The 27,582-nt window shown below is 35.1% G+C and overlaps 1 protein-coding gene across 1 annotated transcript; it reads left to right on the top strand.

Moving 5' to 3' along the window:
• The first annotated feature begins 2,175 nt into the window (after positions 1 to 2,175).
• On the top strand, positions 2,176 to 27,582 carry LOC150092476 (protein ZBED8-like). Its single transcript, XM_090414214.1, has 2 exons — positions 2,176 to 2,624; positions 27,453 to 27,582. Exons 1-2 carry the CDS (start codon positions 2,176 to 2,178, stop codon positions 27,580 to 27,582), a joined length of 579 nt encoding a protein of 192 aa, XP_090270340.1.

The following is a 27,582-nucleotide window of genomic DNA, read 5'->3' on the forward strand; positions in this document are numbered from 1 at the left end:
CACGATGAACGGTCACCATTCTGTGTATTGTGCGAGCAATGTTTGATCAATGAAAAAAGGTCGTCTCGAGGCACAGTTGAAGGCGAAACATAGCGCTTATGTGAACCATGATTTGAACTAAATTAAGTCTCTAAAGGATAAGTTTGAGAAAAGATCTAAAATAGATTCATTGTTCTCTGTACAAGCTGCTACCCAAAATCGTACTCTTGAAGCTAGTTATGAAATTTCTCTGCAAATAACTATAGGGGAGGATTTAATTAAGCCAACAATATCTACTTTTCTCAAAACAGTACTGGAGAAAGATGGCAAAGATATAAAAGGAATGCCACTGAGCAATAACACTGTTAGCAAATGAATAGATGAAATGGCTAAAGATGTGGAAGCACAACTTGTTCGAAAGTTGAGATGAAGGAAATTCTCAATACAGATGAAGGAATCAAGTGTAAGAGACAGTGAGTCTGTATTGATGGCCTATATAAGATATATGACGATGGTGAATTTACTGAAGAGATGTTCTGTGAAGCATTGAAAACCATTACTACTGGCATTGATATATATAATAAACTCGAAATTATTTAGATTAAGCTCAAATATCAATGAAAAATATTACATCTGGTGCTACAGATGGTGCTCCTGTTATGATGGGCAAGAAACGCGGCAGTTTAAAATTAATGAAGGATTACAATCCTGAAATGCTGATTGTGCATTGTGTCATTCACAGAGAAAGTTTAGTTTCCAAAAAACGTTCACCTGTTCTAAATGAAATATTGAATTAGGTTATAAAATGTATCAACACTATCAAGAGATGAAAAACTATAGAGGTATCAGTATACTAAATTCATGTTACAAAATATACAGCAGAATCTTAAATAACAAACTAATGAAATATTCCGAAAACTTTATTCTAGAGGTACAAAATGGATTTAGAAAAGGACGATCATGTATAGACCCAGCCTTCTGCCTAAAATTAATAATAGAGAAAAGAAGAGAATACAATTTAGAAACACATATTGCATTTATTGACTTTGAAAAAGCATTTGACAAAGTTAAAAGAAACATATTATTTAACATATTAAAAGAAAGACAAATACCAAATAATATCCTAAAAGCTGTCACAAGTATATATGAAAATAATCAAATTCAAATAAGATTAAATCATGAGCTATCATATACAAGAGAGATAAACCAAGGGGTCCGACAGGGATGTCCCCTCTCAGCAACTCTTTTTAATATCTACTTAAATGAAATAATAATAAAATGGAGTAAAAATTTACATCAAGGAATTAAACTTTCACCTACAGTTAACTTAAACACTCTCCTCTTTGCAGACGACCAAATAATAATTACAAATTCTGAAGATAACTTACAGAAAGCTATTTTAAATCTAAATGAGATATCCAAAGATTATGATATGATAATATCAACGGAAAAATCAAAAACTATGGCCTTTAAAGGACAAGATCCAGCAAGAACTAAAATAGTATTAGATAACAAGATCTTAGAACAGGTGAATTCATTTAACTACCTAGGATGTATGATCACTTATGAAAATGAAAAAGATATAAACATAAAAATTGCAAAATATTTAAAAATAACAGGAGTAATTAACTCTATATTTAAACCAAACCTAGTTCAAAAACAAACCAGGCTAAAAGTATACAATACATTAGCCCTACCGGTCTTAATGTATGGAAGCGAAATCTGGACAATAAAACAAAAAGACAAACAAAGATTAACAACACCAGAAATGAAGTTTATGAGAAAAACTGCAAAGTATACCCTATTTGATCACAAAAGAAACGAAGATATTATGAAAGAATTAAACCAAGAACCAGAAATTGAAAAAATTAAAAAATATAAACATAGATGGATGGAACACGTTCAAAGAATGAAAACAGAAAGATTACCAAAACAAGCCTTAAAGTACAAGCCATTAGGAAAAAGAAAAGCAGGACGTCCTCTTAAACGATTCAACGATGACTTCTAAGGCCGGAATACTAGGCCTAAATCCTTGATACGTATGGTGATGATGATGAATTAACACCATCAAAGCTAATGCCAAATGCGGGCGTCTCTTCAAACAATTTTGTGAGGGTAAAACTGCTAACCATGTAAGACTATTGCTTCTCGCCAAGGTGAGATGGCTGTCACAGGGGAAATTACCTGAGAAGATTCATGGAACTATTTGATATTCTTAGTGAGTTTTTGAATGACAAACCTGAAATGAACTTCTACAGAGTTGATGGTCAAGCATTTGTGAGTTATTTGACAAATATCTTTGAAAAGTTGAATATGTTAAATAAGCAACTGCAAGTAACAAATAAGATCCTTGTTGATGCAAAGGCTAAGATATTTGGCTTCATTGCCTTTCTGCAATTATGTCAAAAGAATGTTTCAGCCAAAATCTTTGACCAATTTTATTCTCTAAATAAGTGTGAGGTAACTGATGCTGCTGTACTTGTTACTGCAGATCACTTGAGCAAAATTGCCTGTGATTTAAATGACAGATTTTCTGATTTAAAAGAAATTGATTTTCCATCTTGGATAACTCAGCCAATGCTAGTGGACTTAACTGTTGTGGCCTTGCACTATCAAGAAGAATTCTCTGAAATGCAAAATGATAAGTCTATTAGAACTTTATTCAAGGAACAATGGCATGGCTTTGTGACAAGACAGAAACGAAATACCCAAATTCAATTTGGGTATTTCGTTTCTGAAAATCACTGTGAAAATCAACAGTGAAAGAAAATCACTGTTGTCCTTTCTGTAGGCTGACTATATTTCTTTGAGAAAAAACAGGACATTGGGATGACAAAAACGGGAGGGGGGTAAGTAATATTCTGTATTCATGAAAATGTAAGACGATAAAAAAAATATTACATAAAAATATGGAGCTTACCATTATTCTTCAGTGGCAGAACCCATACAAAAATTTAGGTAGACGTAGAGGGGACTGTATTTCAGGTAAGGAAATAAACTCTATAATTTTGTCTTGAACATTAGAATTTGGGGAAAAGAAAATAAAATCCCTGCCAGATTACAAATAAACATTCCATGATCCTGTCACTTTCTTTAACACCCTTCTTTTTCACCTTCTCCGCTGTATCACTTTAAAAAGTACCGCACAATGATTGGAAAAAGTTTGATCTCGTTTTTGTTTAATGCATCTAAACTGACTGTAATACTTTTCGTTTTATTCAAATCCTCTATTACTTTGCACAATATGTTTAGTGATAAAACGTTGCTAATTACTGCTTCTGATTTGGCACGTGCAGAAGAAATTTTGGTACATAAATTTTATTTATCAATGTCGACAAGCAGTCAATTGCGCGGAAACTTTGTCCGTAACGCACAGTATGATAAGCAACAAGAGCTTCACATGCTGCAATTTTATCGTTTACACTATCACCATCACGTCTCACCATAAATGAGCTGGTGTTTTTAACTGAAGCGAGAGTCTTTTCAGCATCCTTATGTTTCTGGCTAGGTAGGTGTTAGTTGATGTCGCTTCTACCTCCATGAGCAACGGAAAAATGGACATTACAATGTGGGCATACCACTTTTCTTCCATCACTAAACAGCTTGTCCAGTTTAATAAATTTGAATTCTTTCTGAAGATCGTCATTAAAACCGCAGTTCGTCTCTTTGACATTGCAAGGATAGACTTAAAGCTTTAAAAAAAATTACGTAAAACTTTAAAAAATATGAAATTTAAACCACCTGCATTAAATAATAATGATAATTAAATAATTAAATAATAATAATAAACCGGTTAGCATACAGGCAAAACAAAAACTAACGCTACAGCAGAGCAGAGGCCGCGTCTGAGACGTGCAAGGGTTGCCAACATGTATTTATTTTCTCTGAATAAATCACTGCCATATCGATATTTAGTATCGAACAATGCGACTCCATTGTTATGCAAATTACTGGTATTCATAGGTTATGAATAATAATTTAGGATTGACCAATATTAAGTTTTTATTAAAAGCGGGACAAACTGACATTTTTATTAAAACGACGGGACGGCCGGGAAATATGAAAAAAAAAAAAAAAATTCCACTGTCCCGTTCAAAATGGTACGTATAGTCAGCCTAACTTTCCATCGTTATGTTTAGCTGAATGTGGCTTTGGTGCTGTAAATGACTTGTTACTGAAAAAAAAAAGGAAAAAAAAAAAAGAAAAACAAATCGTCTGGATATCACAAACCGTGGGGATTTGAGAATTGAATTTGACTAAATTAGTGTCTGAAATAAACACCCCCCATTTGCAGCACACATCAAACTCAATTATCTAATTAACTTGGATTTTATTTTCCCGAGTTGAGTTCGATTTAAGATTTATAATATACAAAGTGTAATATAAAATTTATGTTTTTCTTCAATGAATATACAAAATTTATAAAACATAAAAATTCATGTTTTTAATTTGGCTTTCTTCAATGAATAAATACACTTTGTATTTTATAATACACTTTGTATATTATAAAACTTAAATCGAACTCAACTCGGGAAAATAAAATCCAAGTTAATGTGATCCTTGAGTTTGATGTCTACTGCAAAGGGAGGTGTTTATTTCAGGAACTAATTTTACATATGTTCCTTTTTTTATTTGAAGTATCTATTTGTATTATACTTTTTCAGAACTTGGCTAACTATTATGCTAGAGGGTGCATCAAAATCTTTGAGGCGTTGAAGTGTGGCATGATCCAAAAAAAAAAAAAGGTTGGGAACTAGTGCGCTAGGGTAACAATTGCATAAAGCAGGCATGTCAAACTCGTTTACTTTCAAGGGCCAAATTAAGAATTACATATCAAGCTGCCGGCAGCAACAGAAAACAAATCTGGAAATAAAGAGGAAACAGGTTTTTTTAATATTAACATTAGAGCATATAAGTACAAAATACAACCATGTTACAAAAATAAATATAAAATATAAAGTTTACAGCAATTCGAAGAATCGCTTTAAAACTTTATGACTGGAAAACCATCTAATTTCTGTATAATAAGGTAGATCGCTATATTCACTTTCTATGTCTTCTAGAAAGTTACCGAATTGGCGATGATTAAGCCCACGTGCACGAATATCATTTACAAATTCACTGACATTTTTAAGGATATGTACAATATTGAAAACTTTGGAGCATAGTGTTTCACCATCATCATCACGAACCATGGGCTCACTGCCCGTTGATGTCTGATGCCTGTTTCACTATCTTCTTCCACCTTTCTTTGTCCAGTGCACAGTGTCGCAGTTTTTGTACACTCATTCCACACCAGTCTTTTATATCGTCTATCCATTCTCTGTAGGGTCTACCTCTTCTGTTTAAACCATCCAAAATACCAAACATGAATGTCTTTATCTTCCGGTCCTCACTCATTCTACAGATGTGTCCAAATAATTGCAGCTTCCATTTTATAATCTTCTGCATTAGATTCTTCTTTGGGTGCATCTTCCAATAGAGCTCTTCATTTGTAATTTTCTGTACCCATCCTATTCTTAGAATCTTCCTGTAACAAGTTCTTTCAAATGCCAAAATTCTTTTTCTTGATTCTTTATTTATTACCCACGTTTCAGATGCGTACAGTACACCGCTGAAGATGTATGTTTCCAGTACTCTTAGTTTTGTTTGCAGACTGATCACTTTTCCAGATGTTATCCATGGCCTTCAGATTTTTTCTTCCCTTTGCAATCCTGATCTTTATTTCTTTTTTACAGTCCAAGTCATATGTCAGTTTACTTCCCAAATATGTGAATTGTTCTACATTTTCTCTATCAGTTCCATCCACTTGTATCTTTTGTTTCATGTTCTTCTCACCAAATACCATTGTCTTTGTTTTTTCCAAGTTCATAACAAGTTCAAATCTCTTCCCTTCCTCATTTAACAGTTTCAGTGTTTTTTGTAGTTCTCTTTCGTCTTCTTCAATAATAACAATGTCATCTGCAAATCTCAGATTGTCAATTCTTATTCCATGTACAGATATTCCTTTGGCATCTTCTTTCATTTTATCCATTGCTCTTTCTAAATGTGCGATGAAAATGCTTGGTGATATTGGGTCTCCCTGTTTAGTACCTCTGCTTGTTTTAAACCATTTCCCCAAATCATCACCTGTTCTAACTGCTGCAAATGCATTCTGATAAACATCTTTTAATATAGCTATTAGTTTTTTTATCAATTCCACAAGATTCCAGAACTGCTAATGTCACTTTCGTCAATACTGTCAAATGCTTTCTGAAAATCAACAAAGCAAGTATATATTTTTTTCTCCTAGCTTTCTCTGCTATTAACCTCATTGTCAAAATCTGTTGAATTGTAGTTCTATCCTTCCTAAATCCTACTTGTTCATTTCCAAGGTATGCTTCCAATTGTGTTCTCAATCTTTCTGTCAATATGATCATCACTTTATCAAGGTGACTTATCATGGCAATTGTTCTATAATTTTTACATTCTAACTTATTTCCTTTCTTGTATAATGTTACTAATATTGATTTCACCCACTCCTCTGGCATTTTCCCTTCTTTCCATACTGTATTACATAGTTGGTGGATTTCTGTAACCATACTTTCACCACCATATTTAATCATTTCTCCAGTAATGTTATAGTTACAAGGACTCTTGTTGTGTTTTAGCCGTCCTATTGCTTTTTCTACCTCTCCTCTCAAAATGTCCATATCATACTCATTACCTGGTGGTGATATCTACTTCAATTCTTAAGTCAGTTTCCCTATGCTATCTGAATCTAGTTTTTTTTTCATATAACTCACTACAGTATCTTGTTCACCGCTGTACAATTTTTTCTTTATTCATCAATACTTCGCCTTTTTCATCTTTAATTGTGGTCTGTTTTGGTTGCCACTTTCTATTAATGGTTCGGATCATTTTGTATACCTCCCTTGTTTGATGCTCTCCATAGTACTGTTCTGTATTGTTGCATTGGGCTTCTAACCATTTCATCTTACCATTCTGACTGCTTTTTTCACCTCATTACACTTTCTTCTATATTGCTCTTCTATTTGTTCTGATGTATCCCTTCTTATCTTCAACATTCTTTTCTCCTGTACTAACTTCAGTGTTTCTTGTACAATCCATTTCTTCTTGATCTTCTCTTCTTCTGGTACTGTTTCTTCAACTGCATCTTCTATCGCCTTCATTACTCTTTTCACTTTTAAATTCGAGTTTTTTTCTTTCTCCACACTTTTAAGTTTCTCTTCTAACACTGTTCTGTACCTTCTTCCTATTTCTACTTCACTTATTCGTGCTGTATCTCTTCTATTCTGATGTTGGGGTTTATATTTATTTTTTAATTTCAACTTGATGTTTGCAATCACTTAACTATGGTCCGAGTCTATATCCGCTCCTTGAAAAGTTCGACATTGCTGTACTGATGTTATCCATCTTCTTTTAATCATAATCATATCAATCATGTTTTTGGTTTTCCCATCATTTGATCGCCACGTCCATTTTCTACACTCCTTTTGTTGGAATCTTGTGTTACAGATCATCATCTCGTAGTCCACAGCAAATTCTAACAATTTTTCACCTCGTTCATTTCTTTCTCCAAAACCATATTTCCCATGACTCTTTCCCAACCATCATTATCTATTCCAACTTTGGCATTCCAATCTCCTTCAACAATTAGCACATCTTGCTTTGGTATTGTTTCTATTGTCTCTGTCAGATCTTTGTAGAATAAGTCAATATCCTCATCTGTGCTGTCAAATGTGGGTGCATATATCTGGACTATTGATATGTTGAATGGCTTTGCCTGAAATCTTGCTACTATGATTCATTCATTGACCGGTTTGTAGCCTAACAGTGCCTCTCGAGCTCTTTTGCTAAGAAGGAAGCGAACTCCTGTTTCGTGCATGGTGTCATGTCCTGACCATATTACTTTGCATCCATTGATCTCTCCAGATGAGGTCCAACTCAACTCTGCCAATCCTAGTGTATCCCACCGATATCTCTTCATTTCCTCACGAAATAGTTCTAATTTTCCTGACATTCAGTGTCCACACATTCCACGTTCCTACTGATAACAGTTCTGTTAGTTTCAGTTTCTGATTCCTTTCAGTATCCCACTTTTCGATCCGACCCCGATCGCTCGAATATCTGGGCGACGCCCGAGCCGGCATGTTGTAGCTGTTGGTTGTATAGGCATCAGATAACAATCGTGTTTTTTCTTTACGGTCAGAGCATCGACACTCATCTGACCGACCCTCCTCTTTTATCCAGGCTTGGGACTGGCATGAGACCCCTAAGAATACCATGGCGGAGTTGCATAGTGTTTGCTAATGAATAATGCAATGAAAATGTTGAAAATTATTATTACCTTGTTCTTTGATTTAATTTAATTTTCTTTTAAATTGGTAATAACTCCTTTAACAACACCAGTCAGGAGCACCATAAGTTGCAAGACAAATTATTTTTTTAACTGTAAATTGTATTCATTCAAAACTTCCATAGAGGAGTCAAAAAATATCACCTCCAGCGGTAGTATTGTGCACAGGTATAATTTCTAGAAGTTCTTCACTTACTTTGAAGTTCATATCACATCCATGAATAAAAACTGCCAGCTGATCGATATCCCATACATCCGTACTTTCGTCAATTGCAAGGGAATAGGTCTGAAATGTTGGAATTATTGATTTTAGTTGATTCCTTAAGTTCACAGCTATATCACCAATTCTGTTAGCAATGGAATTTCGAGATAAGCTTGTATTTTTTAATTTCTTTAATTGATTAGGACACAACACTTCAACTGCTTAAATAATACATTGGCGAATAAATTTCCCTTCAGTGAATGGTTTAGACCTCTTCTTCAACCTTTTGGTTCTGTCCACTGCTGGACGAAGGTCTCCCTCACGATTTTCCAGACTACTCGGTTTTCTGCCTCTCCCAACCATCTCACTCCTGTAATTTATTCCAGTTCATCCCTCCACCTTTTTCTTAGTCTTCCTCTTTGTCTTGCTCGATCCATTGGTATCCACTCTGTTGTTTTTCTAGTCCACCTGCCGTCACTGCATTTGGCAATATGGCCAGCCCATCTTCGCTTAGCCTGTTTAATGAATTTTACAATATCCATGCCACCTGTTTCTGATCTTATCCAGGTATTTTTGTCTTTCTATCTCTTAATGTTATATTTAGCATACTTCTCTCCATGCGATGTTATATTGTTTTCAGCTTTTTGTTTAGGGCTTCTGTTAAAGTCCAAGTTTCTCCCCTGTATGTTAGGACAGGAAGTATGCACTGGTCGAAAGCTTTCCTGTTTACTCACAGGGATGTCACTTCTGATTATGGCTCTCATTTTGCCATAAGAAATCCATCCAAGGTGAATTCTTCGTTCAATTTCTTTTCTTTAGCACTCCTCAAAGGATAACACTTGGCCCAACTATACATATGAAGTAACTTGTTCTATTTCATAGTTTTCAACTTTGATAGTTCTATGGTCTATGTATTTATTCATCATTATTTTTGTTCTTTCTCTATTTATTTTTAATTCAATTACTTTTGAGTCTTCATTTAGCTGATTTAGCCTTTCTTCCAGATCTTCAAGATTATCGCTTATTAGGACAATATCATCTGCAAATTTCAGATGATGCAGCCTTTCTCCATTTATGTTTATTCCTTTTGTTTCCCAATCAAGGTTCCTAAAGACTTCCTCTAGTGGAGATATGGTGTTGCCTTGACGGATGCCTTTTTGTATTGGGAACTTTCCTTGTTTTTATATTCATGTGCTTTTAGTGTTACAGATGTTTTAATTGAATCAAATGCTTTTTCATAGTCTATATAGTTCAGAAATAAGGGTTTATTGTATTCAATTGATTTTTCAATGAGTTGTCTTCATGTGTGAATATGGTCCAAAGTATTGTAATTCTTTCTAAATCCAGCTTGCATTCCCTCTAGTTTAGATTTTATTCTTATTATTTAGAATTTTGGTGAAGACTTTATATATGGTGTGGGTAGGCTTATAAGTCTGTAGATTTTAATATCTTTCTTATTGTCCTTTTTAAAAGTTAATATTAGAAGTGGGTTGTTCCAATTTTTTGGAATTTTTCTCTTTTTTAAGCATTTATTAAAGAGTTTAGTCAGCTGTTTGATGACAGGGCTTCGTCCCAGTTTTAAGAAGTCTACCATAATTCCATCTTCTACTGGGGTCTTTCCATTCTTCATTTCCTGGGTGCCATTTCCACTTCACTTTATAAGATCTCAGGGGCATCGTGTTCTTCCTCACTCGAGTTATCCATAGATGATTCTTGGATGTCTTGGTCTTTGTCATTATAGAGTTCAGTAGAAAATTCCTGAATTCTTTGATTATTGCATCTCTATTTTTTATAAGTTCACCATTTTTCCTCTTACAGCAGTTATTTCCTTTGTTCCAATTAATGTTCGTCTTAGGACCTTCATATTACTATCGTTTCTTTAATTTTCCTAGTAGTATGCAATCTAATTTCATGTTTAATCCTTTTACGCATTGCTTTACAAATTTCCGCATATTCTATTTTATTGGTGGCATTCTCTTTTCATATCTCTTCTTTTCTTCATCAGATCTAAGGTTTCCTGTCTTAGTTTTTCCTCTCTTTGGTGCTTTTTTACACTTCCTATTTCTAGTGCACAATTCAAGACAGGTTTTGTTAAGATTTCATTAGCGTCATCGATGGTATTTAGTTCATTTTTGAGTGATTCTCTATAACAGCCTTTATTGTAGTAGAGGCTCTGTAGATTCACTACATTGGACATTTTTCTTATGAGCTTATTCCGTTCCCATTTTTTGTTGATCCATACTTTTGCCCTTACTAGTTTGTGGTCACTTCCTGTATTAAATCTATTAAGCACTTCGGTATTATTTATTATATATCTTCTGTTGGAAAGGATGAAGTGTATTTCATTGTAAGTTTGTCCATTTGGGCTTCTCCAAGTCCATTTTCGATTGATTTTCTTCTTGAAAAAGCTGTTCATAATAAAGGTTATTTTCTTCTGCGAATTCAATAAGTCTTTCTCATCTTTCATTCCTCTGTCCAAATCCAAATTTACCGATGGAGTTCAGATTGTCATCTCTGCTTCCAATCTTGGCATTAAAATCACCCATTATAATTATGTAGAATTCTTTAGAATTATTTAATGTGGATTCTAATGTTTCATAGAAATCTTCTATCTCTTCATCTGAATGGTCTGTAGTTTTGGCGTATATTTGTATAATTTTCAGTTGGTATCTTTTATTTATGAAGAGACTTAGTTCAGCTGTTCTCGATTGTTTTATTAGGAATCCTACACCAGCAGTTGAGTTTCTGTCACATTCACAGTGGTAGAGTAGATGTCCATCTTTTAATCGCATGAGAGTTTCGACTTGCTTGCAGTTAAATGTGATAACAAATAATTGTTTTTTTATCGTAGCTCTATTATCTTCAATAGGTTTGGTAAATACACTTTGTTAATTTTGAAGTGTCAACTTTAATTCAGACAAGTTATCTTCACAAAGTTTCGCAGCATATTTGTCATAGATTTTTTTATGATTTGTATCGTAATGCCTTTTAATATTATATTCTTGGCAAACTGCAATAGAGTTAATAGAGTTTCTACATACCAGGCATTTCCCCCCCCCCCCTTGAATACAAAAGCATTGTAACGCCCATATTTCTTGAAAACTGTGATGTTCTTCTTAAATTAATCGTTTTTTACTCATACTGGTTAAAGGTTTCGACATTATAATTTTTATATTTTTATTAATTATAAAGAAAACATTACACTTTCTTACAACTTGAAACTTACAACTTTCTTACAACAAGCATCAGTGGGAGTAAACGATATCAAGTTAAGAAAAAGCAAAAAAGATGTTGTGCTGTATGGGAATTCTATAATTAAGGGTGTGAAGGATGGTAGAGTAATTAAAGCGTGTTATCCAGGGTCAAAGATTAAGGATATAACTAGGGCTGTGAAATTGCAGAAAGATAGAGTGAGTGAGATTATTGCAGTTATAGGGACGAATGATCTACGTAGCGAAAGATTTTCTGTAAGACGGGATTTGAAGAATTTAATGATTGCAATAAATGCAAAGAGTGAGAGTGGAAAGATCATGAGTGTGCTACCACGATTTGATTGTGATGAAATGAACAGAAGAGCAATTATAGTAAATGGAATGGTGTCCAGATTGTGTAAAAGGTTTTGCAAAGAAATGAAACTGAATATTCATTTTATGAATGTCTGGGATGAGTTTGATAAAAGGAAGGAGTATTTTAAGAGAGATGGTTTGCACTTAAATGGATTAGGAGCTTGGCATTTAGAACATTTATTGATAAAGGACAGAGTAAAGGGTCATAAACAGGGAAATGGGATTTGCTAGGGAGGCAGGTGATAGAGTTAGCTGTAAATAGTACTAAGGTCATTAATTGTGAAACTTGGACTAATTGTTCGCAGAATGTTAACAGTATACAGAGTGGGGTAATTCGCACACAGGGATATTATGGGAGGAAGGGAGTATTGCAGTTTATGTATACCAATGCTCGAACTATTAGGAATAAGTGTGAAGAATTTTTGTCATTACTTAGTACAACATGGCCAAAAATTATAGGAATTAGCGAAACTTGGTTAACCAAGAATGATATAGTTATTGGGATTGAATGTAAGGGGTACAGTATTTTCAGGCAGGACAGAGATGACAGAATGGGGGGAGGGGTTTTATTAATGATAGACGAAACATTAAAGCCAAAAAAGATAGAAGTATCTCACTGTGACAGGTATGTAGAGGGCAGTTCATTAGAGGCTGTTTGGTGTGAGATAGAGATTAACAAGGCGAAATATGTAATTGGTTGTTGCTATAATCCAAGGGGAATAAGGGAGAATGAAGAGAGCATGTATTGGCAAATTAGCACACGATGAATAAAGGTCAAGTAATTATTATGGGGGATTTTAACTTTGGGGACATAGATTGGGGGGAGGAATGGTCACAAGGAACAAAGGAAATGGAGTTTATACAATTGTTAAGAGATAATTACCTGAGACAGCATGTGATGGAAGGGACAAGAGATTCTAGAGTGTTAGATCTGGTCATAACATCGGAGAACATATCAATAAGTAATTTAGTTACAATCTCTCTACTTGGGGAAAGCGATCATGTGGTCTTGACCTGGGAGATTGAAAGACGTACTGAATATTCTATTAAGAATGGGTATATGTAGAATTACAAGGCTGGTGATTATGGCAAGCTGAGAAGTCAGCTTTCAGCTGTATTATGGCATAAGAAATTCAAGGGGAGAGATGTTGATGGTGCGTGGGAGATTCTCAAGGAGTATTTGAAGAAAGCTGTATCAGACTGTATTCCCAGAGTCAGAAGGAGAAATCAAGTAGGAGTAAAATGGATGAATAATACTATTAAACAAGAGTTGCAGATAAAGAAAAGGTTGTGGAAGACATATAAAGAAAAAGGTGATGAGCGTTCCAATGAGCAATATAAGGAACAGGCAAAGAGAGTAACCTGTATGGTAAGGAATGCCAAAGCTAATTATGAGAGGAAGCTAGCTGATGAATCCAAAAGAAACCCTAAAGAGTTCTTTCGCTATGTGGCTAGTAAAAGGAAGAATATCCATGGAAAGATTACTTTAAAAAGTGTTGATGGTAAGGAAATTACTGAAGCTAATCAAATAGTTGAGTTGCTTAGTGATCATTTCGCAAAAGTGTACCATCTTCGTAGTGATAGTGCAGTGTCAGATGTGCCATTGACTGATGAGAGTATAGAGATAGATGAAATTGAGGTGCTTAATATATTAAAGAACCTTAATGCTAACACTGCCATTGGGTTAGATGGCATATCGGCCTTTGTGTTACGAGAATGTGCAAGAGAATTAGCAACTCCTCTAACCAGGATGTTTAATTTAAGCCTCAGTTCTGGTAAAGTGCCAATAGAGTGGAAAGAGGGGAAAATAGTTCCATTGCACAAGGGAGGCTCTAAGACTGATGTTGCAAATTATAGACCAATCAATATATCTGGAGTGGTGGTTAAGATTTTGGAGAAATTAGTTAAAATTAGAATTCAGGACTGGGTGGACAGCAATATAATACTTTATAAGGGGCAACATGGTTTTGTGAAGGGTAGGTCTTGCCTAAGTAATTTGCTTACGTTCTATAATAAAGTAACAGTGGAGATGGATAAAGGAAATCCTTACTCAGTGATACTGCTTGACTTTGCAAAGGCTTTTGACAGGATTCCACATGGAACTCTGTTACATAAATTAGAGCAAATGGGTTTGGATCCAAAGATGGTGATTTGGATTAAAGGATGGCTGGCGGACAGATATCAAAGAGTGGTTTACAGAGGAGCTGAGTCCAGGAAAAGGCAAGTGACTAGTGGTGTACCTCAGGGCTCAGTTCTTGGTCCTCTATTGTTTAATTTGTACATCAATGATATTGGAAATACCTTGAATGGAAATATCCACTTGTTTGCTGATGATGCAAAATTGGGAAGAGCGATAATCAATTCAAATGATGTGGATATTTTACAGGATGACTTAAATAGGCTGACGCTATGGACTGAGGTAAATGGCTGTCAGTTCAACGTGGCTAAGTGTAAGGTGATGCACTTCGGGAGGATGACATCGCATGCTGTTTACTATATTAACGGAACTGAACTGCAGGAAGTTGATGAGACAAGAGACTTGGGAGTTATTGTGGACAGAGAACTTAAGTTTAAAGGGCATATTGCTAAAATTGCCAAAACATCACATCAAATTACATGATTGTTGAGGAACACACTAACAAGCAGGGATAGGGAAATCATTGTTACACTCTATAAGGCATTAATAAGGCCGCATTTGGACTATTGTGCACAGATCTGGTCGCCAGGATTTCTTGGTGATGCGGAGGTGGTGGAGAGGATTCAGAGGCGGGATACAAAGATTGTTGCAGGTCTGTGGGATGTTCCCTATGAGGATAGATTGATTATCTGTGGGCTCCAAAAACTAGCTGATAGACGTAGGAGAGGAGATATGATAGAGGTATTTAAATTCTTAAAGGGATTTTACAGGATTGATACTGGTGATATTCTTAAGACCAATGCATGATGTGAGAGAACGAGGGGGCCATCCCTGGAGATTGTGTAAGAGTGTGGTTAACAAGGGTGTTAGGACGAGATTTTTTACTTGGAGGGTTGTGAATGGGTGGAATGCTTTGCCAGAACTGGTTGTGAATGCTTCAACTGTGAATGAATTTAAGAAGAGGTATGACAGGTATTGTGTAAATAATGGTTAGTGTGTCAATGTCGGGTCTCCCGCGATGAGTCTTTTGACTCCATGGAGACACCGTTAAAATAATAATAATAATAATAATAATAATAATAACTTGAAAATTGCTAACGACTAACCGCCAATTGCTGTGGTCAGCGGATGTAGATGTACTCGTTAAAATTCGATATTTATGCAGTGGTTTAATAAGATTTTTTGAAATTGCAAAAAAAAACATTATTTCCTTTAGAAATTACAGAGTAGTTTGGCATATAAAATAATCTTAAGTGGAAATGTTAATTTTTTAAAATATGTTTATTTAATTAGGTGTTGTTAAAAGTTACATAACCATATTGATTACAAAGTTTGGCGGGTCGCATGTTACTTGTCGGCGGGCTTCATGCCTGGCATAATGAATAGAGAACTCGTACTTTCAACCTTCACAGTGGTGCATATGTAACTTCATCGACATATGGTCTACTACTGAGTAATAGACCAGGCACTAGTGACCAGATCAAGATCAAGATCAAGATAAGATAAGGAATCGTGAGATGATTGGGTATTCAGATGATTACGTCAGTGTGTGTGACGTCATGAGTTTGGAATATTTGGAATTTTTCTTGGGAACATATGTGTCCGTTACGTCACGTTGTTTGTTTTGTTCGCGTATGGAATTGTGGATGTTGGTTAGAGATAAGGATTCGTGTTGTGATTGGTGGGACACTATGAACCAAATTGTGGTAGAGTGTATGTGGGAAGCGACGTCCGTGTCGTGGATGTGTTGTTATCAGATGAAGATAAATGAAGTCTTTGTTAGTTGTAAATAAGTGACGTTATTGTTTTGAATGGAAAAGGAAGATATTTTAGTGGATAACGATTCGTTTTATAATTGGAGGGACACTATGAACCAAAGAGGGGTAGGGTGAATGGGGGAAGCAACGCCAGTGTAGTGGATGTGTTGTTATGAGATGTAGATAAGTAAATGGTTTGCGTATGGCATTATGGGTGATGGATAGTAATAAGATAGAGTTTGGAAAGTTTGGAATTACACTCGGGAGACCCCATATCTGTCAGTGTCAGTGACATCACGTGATGTGTTTGGGTGATATTTAGAGATAACGAATCGTGACGTTATGAGTTTGGAAATTTCTGGGGAACATATGTCTCAGTGACATCACGTGGTGTTTTGGTTTGGCTATGGAATTGTGGGCGATGTTTAGAGATAAGATATCTTGGAAAATCCCAGGGTGACACACATCCGTAATTGTCTTCAAGTTTTGTCTTTGGTCGTCTAACGGTGGCGGCACGACTTTTCCGATAAGTGTGATATTTCTTTCCTATTAAAGACTATGGGAATTCTTAGAGTCGAGATGGCGGCAGCATTTAGACCTTTTCTGAATAATTAATTATATGGTGGTGTCTCCTCAAACGCACACACGTTTTTCTTGTCAATAGCTGAGTATGGAAATTTTAGTTTAGAGTGGAGATGGCGGAAACTTTTAGACATTTCTGAATAATTAATTATATGCTGGTGTCCTCCTCAACCACACATTAGACATGGAAAGTCGCTAATGTATCCATGATGTATGTACCCTATTATTATTCTTATGAAAAAAAAAACTATTCAGTATTAATATTGCGCTTACATGCTATGTTTAAGTTAAACAAAAAAAGCTTAACTTACTTTCCAGAATGGGGCATCTTGGAACTAGCTAGGTTCTGAAAACAATATTTATTGTAAATTGTTGATTTTAACATATATTCACAGCATAAAAACACACAAAACACATGGTTTGAAAGAACGAAATTTCTGTAAACACTGTAACCTGAAATCTAGTTGACTATTTCTTCTTTAGATTTATGTCCGTTTGTTACTCGGGATTAATTTCATTCGCACTTTGCTCATGCTATGTTTTCCCACGGTTTCTGTCCAAAATGACATCAGAGAGTTGAGACTATCATAGATGTGTCGAGTTGTTCTTCAAAGGTGTCTTATCTTCAAGATGACTGATTCATATCCACTCATTTCGGTCCTCTTTCTTTTTGAGCTGATGTTCATAGTATATGATTTGCCACCCTCTCAGCCCGACATTTATTTCATAGTAGGGATATTTATATATATATTTTAAAAAATTATTATTTTTTTACATTTTTATTTTTTTAAACCAATACATATAATTCTAATTAGAATAACTGAACAAAAAAGAAATAAACAAATAACTGTTTGTCCTTCTCTGATTATTAATTTTACCTTCGATTCCTTGTGCTCTTAACTTACTTATGTAACTAAAATTTATTATTTTTTTCTTTAGCATTAGTAAGTTTAAGTAACGAAAATGAGACAGACAAGGATTTTTCGTATTCCTAACTAAACAGAAATTAAGACATTAAATTTAACAAGTGTCTGTAAGTAGGGTTACCATATTTCTTGAAAACAATATGCAACAATGTCAACCATCAAAAAAAAAAAGAAAGAAAGAAAAATTGTAAAGAAAAATATTTATTTATATTGTGATCATAAATATTTATTTATGATCACAGCAAGCAAGAAATTCATCAGCATTTCAAAGTTTTGAAATTCATAATCATATTGTTTTCATCATTTGCTATCATTTAAATCAAGAACAGGTCTGACTATTAAGTTCGTTAATGTTTTTGATTTTTCTCTTCCTATGGCAAGCAATATTTGATATTTGCATGTTGATTCACTTGTTATCTGCACACTACGATACCTTTTTTTATTTTCTACAGCAAACTTTTTAAGAGTTTTAGTAACATGATGGACAAAAATATCTGCTGCCTATCTGTAAAATAATCAAACTCTAACAGTCGTATTGTTAGAATTTGGTAAAACTGTTTTTTTCTAGTCTGGTGAAGGTATTATTATTTTAAGCGCATATTAAAAATTTGCTCTAAATGTTATATATTGTCTCAATTATTTTTTGTTCATATTCGTGTGCCCCCATAGATACAGTCATTTGATTTTTATGAAGGTATGTCTAATTTTATTTTATAGTAACCAGTATGGCTATAACCCTTGGTTAAACATACTGTATTGTACAATTCTTTCTAATCAATTTCGATTTTCTGGTTTTTTTTATTCTAAGTGTTTACTTTTACTATCAATCACTATATTTCCACTTGGGAAATAATTGTAGTATAATGTGTGTGTGTGTGTGTGTGTGTGTAGCGTCGCGTGCTCATTTAGATTGGGTGTGCTGTTGTGCGGATTATGCAACCCACGCTACAAAATTCACGTCAATTTGACTAAATGATCATAAAAAAAAATCAGCTAACGCCGTTTATGTTCCCATATAGGGAGTAGGCGAGACCATTTTTTAGCCCTATCTAACTTTTGGAGACTGAGTGAGCAGTTCAATCTCCACTGGTAGCCAATCAGAAATAGCTGGCACAAGGTTATCACTAATTAATCTGCACGCAGTGAAGAAGGTGGCTAGTAAGTGCAAGCAATATTTGATATCAAACATCTGGTGGTTACAACCCTAACACAATATTTTCAGTGGCTGAAAATAGTGTGGGTTCGACGGCCGATTTTCTTGAGTTTACGGGACGAAAAACCCGCTAGCCCATGGCAGAGATCGATTAACTCTGGAACCAGTCGAGAAAAGGGTTAGAAAAAGTTCCTCTAGTCAGCGACTAGATTCGAACGCCTTTCGTCGTGCGGTCAACCGCTGTAGAGTGCAAACGCCATTCTACTGAGCTACACTGGCTCTTTATTATTATTATTATTATTATTATTATTATTATTATTATTATTATTATTATTATTATACTCAGTGGATGTGGCGTTTGCACACTACCGCGCTAGGCCGCACGAAGGAAGTCTTGGTTTCGAGTCTAGTCGGCGACTAGAGGAAATTTTTCTAAGCCTTTTTTCGACCGGTTCCCGAGTTAGTCGATCTCTGGCACGGGCAAGTAGGTTTTTCCTCCCGGAAACTCGGGTTTTTCGTCCTGTAAACTCAAGAAAATTGACCGTAGAACCCACATTATTTCAGACATTAAATATATTGTGTTAGGGTTAGAGACCACGAGATGGCGGCACATTTGAGCCGTCTCTCTTCACTGCGTACCGCTTAATTAGTGATAGCCTTGGGCCATCTGTCTCTGATTGGGTACCAGTGGAGATTGAACTGCCCACTCAGTCTCCAAAAGTTAGATAGGGCTAAATGGCCTCGCCTACTCCCGTATATACGGGAATAAAAAGGCGTTAGCTGATTTTTTTTTTTTTTTATTATTATTATTATTATTAATTTATTTATTTATTAGACAAACAGACAATAATCCATGGATAATTGGCGATATACTAAATAGTATTACTGGAAAAGAAAATCTATGGAAAAAAACCCTAAAAAGTCACCCAGTAACACACATTACACACACACACACACACACACACACACAAGAAAACAACTAACAACAAAAAATTGTTAGGCAAAAAGACATTACTACTTCTAAAAATTCATGAAATATAACAACATGAAGCAAACATGGGCTACATCAACGAATTAGTAACTCAAAAAAGAAAACTTCAGCTCAATATTTTATTGCAAAAAGTTTCGGTCAGGATATAAACGAAGAGGAACTAGAAGACTCATTCAACCATGCCTTCACAAACAATACCACACAACTCAAAAAAGCAATTTACGATCAACAAAAAACTACAGACACAAAGTCAACAACAAACTTTGTATTTTCTACCTGTAACAAAACAGGAACTGAAAGAAGCACTCTTACAGCTAAAACCAAAGACCACTCCAGGAAAAGACAAAATAAGATACACACCTTTTAACACACTTTGAACAAATAAATCCAATATTTTTGAAACTCGGGAACATAATATTCGACACTGGTATTATTCCACAATAACTAAAACCTGCAATAATTATGCCAATTTACAAACATGGTAAAAGAAACGATACTGAGAACTATAGACCATTAGCTACCCTACCAGTCATTTCAAAAATTCTAGAAAAAATAACACACACACCAGACTACAGAAGTACAACATCATCTCGCAAAACCAATACGGCTTTCAGAAAACAAAAAGCACCATCACTTTATTAGAGGATATCGACGACGCAATAAACAAAGCTCTCGACAAAAACAAGTACGCCGTCCTTATTCTGCTTGACTTAACCAAAGCATTTGATACATTGAACATGACATACTACTCACCAAACTATACTCAATAGGCATAAGACGAGCACTGCATACCTGCTTCAGGAACTATCTCTCAAACAGAACAAAAATAACAAAAATAGGTACATGTCACAGCCGGGGTATACAAATAAAACACGGTTTCCATCAAGGCGCCGTATTATCACCCACTCTATTCAACATTAACGATGTTGAATAGAGTGGGTGATAACATTAACGGCCAGGTTATGAACATTAACGATGTTCATAACCTGGCCAGAAGTCAAATATTTCCAGTACGCAGATGACACCGTACTACTAGCAATCCACACAGACATCAACACGGCTCTCTCCAAAGCACAAGACCTAAATGAAATCGCAACATACTTCTACTAAAACGAAATTGTAATCAACGGCACCAAAACACAGATGTTAATAATACACAACCCAAGAATCATACGCCCCGCACCACTATCGATACAAACACTTTCACACATACCGCTACATTAACAACAAAAAAAACCTGCCAATGTCCCGAAATCAAATCTGTAACACATACAAAATACCTTGGTCTCTACATAGATTGCCACCTTAAATGGACAAAACATATAGAATACCTACATACCAAACTCCGCATCATCGCAGTGAAACTCTTCGAATAAAAGACATTATTCCATCTAACATAAAAAAAACTCCTATACCACGGTATCTGCGAATCTCTACTCAGATAACAATCTATGCAAACATATCAAACAGCCACCTAACAAAATTAGAAATATTACATAGGAAAATTGTGTCAACAGTGATTTGGAAACTTATACACAACAGCCAATATCCGACCAGCGCATGGCGATACACAAAATCCTGTGCATTAAAAATGTGAAACACTACATAATACTACTAAGGAATTAATTCAACATCACCTATCGAAACAATAGAAACACATATCGTATAACACGACCTATAACAACTCTCTACATCTGTACACCCTTCAGCAACTCATATGGTTATTTGGCGAGATCACATCAGATACCCACGCTACTCAACAACCTACCAAGTAATTTAAAACACATAGACAACTACAGAACATTAAAACACGAACTCTGGAAAATATACCAACAAAGTTAATATACCATTAACACTAATATACACATCTCAAATCACCAACATTCAATGCCTACATCCCATCGAAACAGTAACAACAACATAAATAGTGAAGGCTAATCCCACTCTCTTCATAAAAGCTAAACCAAGTTTCGAAGTAGGTTGGAGTAATCTGCCTTACTCATCCACACATATTCCTCATAATCAAAGACTACAATTTATGTAACAAAACAGTCAGTACAGTGTATAATAATAATGAAGGTACAGATATATATATATATATATTTAAAAAAAAGTATATGAATTTGTATCCAAAGAAAAAAAATATTGAAACGAAATAATGTGCCTCAAACTGCGTTCAGTACATCAAGTGTAACATACATTAATCGTAAATATGTAAATACTCTGTACGACGAAAATAGAAAAATCGTGATTTTATACATAATGTGCAAACATGCAAAAAATGTCTGTAATAATCATATGTATGTAATTTATCTGAGATATTATCATATTATTATTAGCAATTATTCAAAAATTCTGCGTAATCTTCATTGTTAATATTAGAAGAACACGTGTTGTAAATATAGATACAAAAAAAGTATTATTATCAAAATTTTAATTGAAATGCAATGTATAAATCACATATGCAGCATTTAGTGCTGAAGTTTGTAAAAAATTACAAGTTGGAATGTCACTAAAGATGATTATTGTAATTGTGTAAATATTTCAGAAATCAATTAAAAATTATTATTATTATTATTGTTATTATTATTATTATTATTATTATTATTATTATTATTATTATTATCTGATACCTCTAGGAAGTCAAGGACTCATCGAGGGAGGCTGTAAATTACCCAACCCAGCTATTATACCTTCCCTTAAATTCGTTTACACTAGATGCACTCACTACCCCTAAGGGCAAATTATTCCACTCACTCACTCACTGCTCTTTGGGAGAAAAACCAAGCTCTTACCCCTTTCTTGACTGTGAACAAACTTAACTTCCATGGATGGCCCGTGTTCTCTCCCCACCTTCCATATAACAAAAAATTTCATCATTTGAAATGCTATAACACCCATTCAAAAGTTTATAGACCTCTATCATATCACCGTTCTTTCTCCTGTTAACCAGAGTCTGCTATCCACATACTCGTAATCTGTCCTCATAATCTAAATCTCATAATCCGGATATACTCTTTGTAACTCTGCTTTTCACCCTTTCCACAGCTTTATCTCCTAGGAACCCGGGAGATCAAACTGAGCACAGTAATCCAGATGTGGTCTTATCAAAGCCTTATAATGAAGCAAAATGACTTCCTTAGCCTTACATTTCAAAGTTCGCTTCAACAAAACAATTATCCTCTGAGTTGTATTTGTAACTTTTGCTATGTGACCTTTAAACTATAAATTCTTATCCACCAATACACCAAGATCTCTTGCCTCTTCAGTTTCTGGTAGCATAACCCGCTAATATAATATGACGCTGGAAATCTAATCACACCAAAGTGCATAACTTTACACTTACTAACATTAAATTGGCAGCCAATTTCGTTTTGCACAGATTTCCAGACTATTCAAATAATTTTGTAATTGCTGAATATCAGTAGCATCCCTGATTGCCCTGCCTAGCTTCGCATCATCAGCAAACTAAACTATAGGTATAGATAAGTATAGGTATAATCAGTGCTTTTTTTTTTCTGGGAAAAAAGATGCTGGTACTCACCATGAAGATGTTATTACAACAACTTCCACACTTTTAACATATCCTCCAATATACCCTCGTTATCTCGCCTTGTTGGCATGCTTTGTGCGCTGCATTCTCCTCATGATCGTAAATCTTTTTTTTTTTTTAATGACATTAACTGTTGTTTGCGAGATTCTCCAAAATGACTGATTTTACCATTTGATCACTCCGCTGAAATTTTCGTTCAAATGTGTTTATCGACAACAAGACATCACAACACGCTTTGCAGCCCAACATTTTATTATTGACATACAGCCACTCGTTTTTCTCACAGAAGTCAATTTTCTGCAAAAGTGTCCAACAATGGGGCCAATCATTATCAGAAGCTGCTTCCTTTTGACCACGTGGATCTTCGGTCTTGGTTTCGTGATCCTCTTCACCGAGTGTATTTTCGGTGCTAGTTTTCTGTTTTACAGGATCACAAGTAGATTCAACAATTTCTGCTTCTTCAGCCTTACCTTTTTTCTCATTGGCATAAAGTAACTCCTTATTTTACTCATTTTGAACAATGATTGCACTGATTTAACTTAGATTAATTCAAAACTCACGTGAACACCTGTCTGTTGCAGAGTAAATATGGAATTGATAAACTGATATTGGAAGCAATCGGAAGTGAACTCAACTTCATGTTTCCGGTTACGTACCAACCTATGAAACAGGAAAGCAGGGTACCAACTTATGAGTAATCAAAACTGAAAATTCAATTCCCGAACACAGTACCACCTACCGGAATATTTATAATACATTTTGCTATCAATAAATCGCAAATTTTTGAAAACTTAAGAAAAACGGTGCAACTGGGTGCCGTTGCGTACCGCCAACGGTACGCAAGTATTTTCGCAGGTATTTAATCCTAATCTTCCGGATTTAAACAAAAGCACTGGGCATAATGGATATAAATATATGTAACAAAAAAACAGGTATGTAAATCTTTCTTAAAGATATATAAATACATGTAATTATATCTATCTAAAGATATATACACACGTAATTATAAAAAAAAACAGCTAAAAAAGTAATGAATGTGATAGATTGAAAAAAACAACAGTATAATAATAAAGAATAACAGCACTACATGATTCAAATTCCCCTTGAATCACGCTAAAAAAGGGAAAGTTGACAGACACTTTACATGGTAATGGCTTCTGCATGGCACCATTAAGAAAGTCTGTACATGCTGCACGAAAACAAGTACTACAAAACGAATGCAGTCGAGGCGATGACTGAAAAGACTTGTAATGACAGCTAGTGCCAACTGTACAGAAATTAGGAAGAGACAGTGGACCTAATAATTAGTTCCTGAAGCAAGGTTGCTCATATAGGCTATAAACAAAGGCATGATCGGGTTGAAATAGATAATCATAGGAGCTTGTGTAGGAAATATGGAAATATCAAAATCACATCTTGCAAAACCCTTCAGGAACATACAGTTGAAACAGGAATTGAAATGAAGATATAGACAGATAGGATAACCTAAGATACCAAAGAGCCCTGTAATTAAACAACGACATATAAACTGGCAAGCATAGAGGATCTGGTGATGACTGTAATTCTACGAATTTGGTACAAAAGGGCAACAACAGTTGACATAAGTACAAGTAGCCAGAAGACAACCGAAAATGCTAAGTCATCATCATCATCATTAATTTCCTGATATGTATCACCGTTTCATTTAGGGGGAAGAAGAATTTCATCGCCCAGTGTGAGCCCACCACACCACTTATTCGAGGCTTGAAAACATCTCCATGTTTGGTCTCTAGAGCAGGATTTCTGGACTATGTAAAAAATAGATTAAAATACAAAAAATATACGAAATTTATAATAAAAAAAAGAAAGAAGAAATCCTTTGCCACCCATTGTACTAATTGAAGTGTATGGTTGCAAATAACCTTTCGTTGGTGGGAGCAACATACAAAATTCAAGGGGTGTTCAGTACTATGACAGCACTACATGATTAAGTTTATATTATTATTAATCTATAAAACTTCCCCTCCACATTAATCTACTATTTGTCAGTACTCCAGTACTGTTCCATCTAACATTTCCTTCTCCTAAGACACTTTTAACTGAATCAATTTACGTAGACCTTGATCTTCCTCTGGGCCTTTTTGAGCATCAAGCACATGTTTTTCAAACTTTCTTCCATTCTGTTTAAGTGACCATATCACCTAAGATTAGCTCTGATCAAACATTCTTCAAAACAAACAATGTCTGGTTCCTGTTCAATGTCTTAGTTTTTAATATGATTCTGCCATGGATACTATCTGTTCTGACTATTTTTTTTTTCTCAGAACTCACATATCAATTAGCACCCCACCATGCCAGTTTTGGTCTTTCTGATGTACATTTCTAAATTTAATTTGCCATCTTCACTAAGACCCTGTGCTAAAAAAACAACTTAAATATATTTTGCTAGTGGTATAGGTTCTCCACTGAGATGGCAACTGAAGTTTTCTGTTTCTGCCTATGTTCATAATTTTTCTTTTTATTACTGATTTTCATGCCAAATTTCTTACAGTTCTTACAGCTGCAATTCAATTTAGTTATAGAATCTGGCAGACTTTCACTGGAAGATTAGAATTTCAATATCTCTGAGAAAAGCAAAGAGCTACAGTTGTCATCTCTGATTCTGATATCTGGGTTAATACCACTTGCTTTCATAATGTAATCTATATAGTTGATGAATAAGGGTAGAGAAAATGTATATCCATGTCGTACCCCTGATTTTCATCAACCCACCTTCCTGCATTTCTTTCAGTTCTATCAGCTGACTTATAAGTATAAATAGAGACAATGCATTGCCCTGTACAATGTTCCATTTATCCCATATAATGAAATGTTCTGAAACCCAGGAACTTTTCTCTGGGCACTCTGACATTTTCTGTTATTTGCTCCTTTATCATCTATCCCCTAATTTCTTCACAGAAACTATCACTGTTTGTTTCGTTAAACAGTCCTTTAAAGTTAGGGAGGTATAATATGTTGAAACTTAGTGGTTTAGCAATAATGGCCTTAAAATTAATACTAATAAAACTAAATGCATATATTTCACTTTAATAGGTAAGCTAGATCACGATATAACTATCAAATGGCATGAAATATATTGTAATGGTATTCGAAATTGTAATTACAGTTTTAAAAAATCAATAAAGTATTTGGTCCAAGACCTGTGTAGTGGCGCTGGCATCCTCTACGCTTGGTCGCTCGAAGTCAGACTTAAGTTCAAGTCTAGTCGCCAACTGGAGGAACTTTTTCTAAGCCTTTCTTCGACTGATTCTCGAGTTAGTCGATCTCTGGCACGGGCAAGCAGGTTTCTCCTCTCGGAAACTCGGGTTTTTTATCCCGTAAACTCAAGAAAATCGACCGTAGTACCACATTATTTCAGACAGTAACATATCTTGTTAGGGTTAGGTACCAAGAGAAGGCAGCACTTGTTGGCCAGCCACTTCATCGGTGGCTGCCTATAATTAGTGATAGACATGGGCCAGGTATCTATGATTGGCTACCGGTGGAGCCCACTCAGTCTCCAAAAGCTACATAGGGTATAAAGGTCTCGCCTACTCCCTTTTAAGGGAATAAAAGGCATTATTGATTTATTTTTATTTAGTATTTGGTCCATATGGCCTCCATATTGACAACCTGAAAGTGGAACTCCCACATCACATCTTTAACAAACAAGTTGAGGTTAGCAGAATATATCATTAACAGAATAAATCGTGTTAGAAATTTATCAATTCAGCATTTTTAGATGCTTATACTATTCGTGGGTAAATTATTACGTGACACCTCCAGAGAGTCAGATTAAACAAGGGAGGGCACCTACTCTACAGCTCTATCTCTACCACTCATTCCACCAACGCCATCTGTCGTCCGCCTTCACTAGTATTTCCACAGCCAATCACATACATCCATGCCCAAGGTGGGATTCGAACCCGCAGCCTTTTCGCTGGAGAGCGGATATGTTAACCACTCATCAACCAGGCTCGGTGGGTTGGGTAAATTCTTCACTGCAATATGGTATCATCTGTTGGGATGGGCATTACTCAAACAATTTGCTTCCTTTAATACGAATACAAAATAGAATAATCAAAGCTATAGCCATTACTAATCTCTTCGCATATTCAACTAGTGACCTGTTTATCATTCTTAACATTTCGCCATTACACAAACTTTATCTACAAAATTGTATGCTATATGTAAAAAATAATATTGTGCATTTTCTGAATATTATGTAGAGTATGGTTTACATTGTGGGAAAACAAAGCAATTTTTCGCAAATCATTTGAGCACTTAGCAACAAGCGGCTACAATAAATTGCCAAATGAATTAAAGTCTGTAACATCAGCATGGCGGCTCGTGGCGTGA

The sequence above is a fragment of the Typopeltis vanoorti genome, chromosome 25 (genome assembly GCF_054136105.1).
Source record: "Typopeltis vanoorti isolate ZY-2024b chromosome 25, IOZ_Tvanoo_1.0, whole genome shotgun sequence".
NCBI lineage: Eukaryota > Metazoa > Arthropoda > Arachnida > Uropygi > Thelyphonidae > Typopeltis > Typopeltis vanoorti.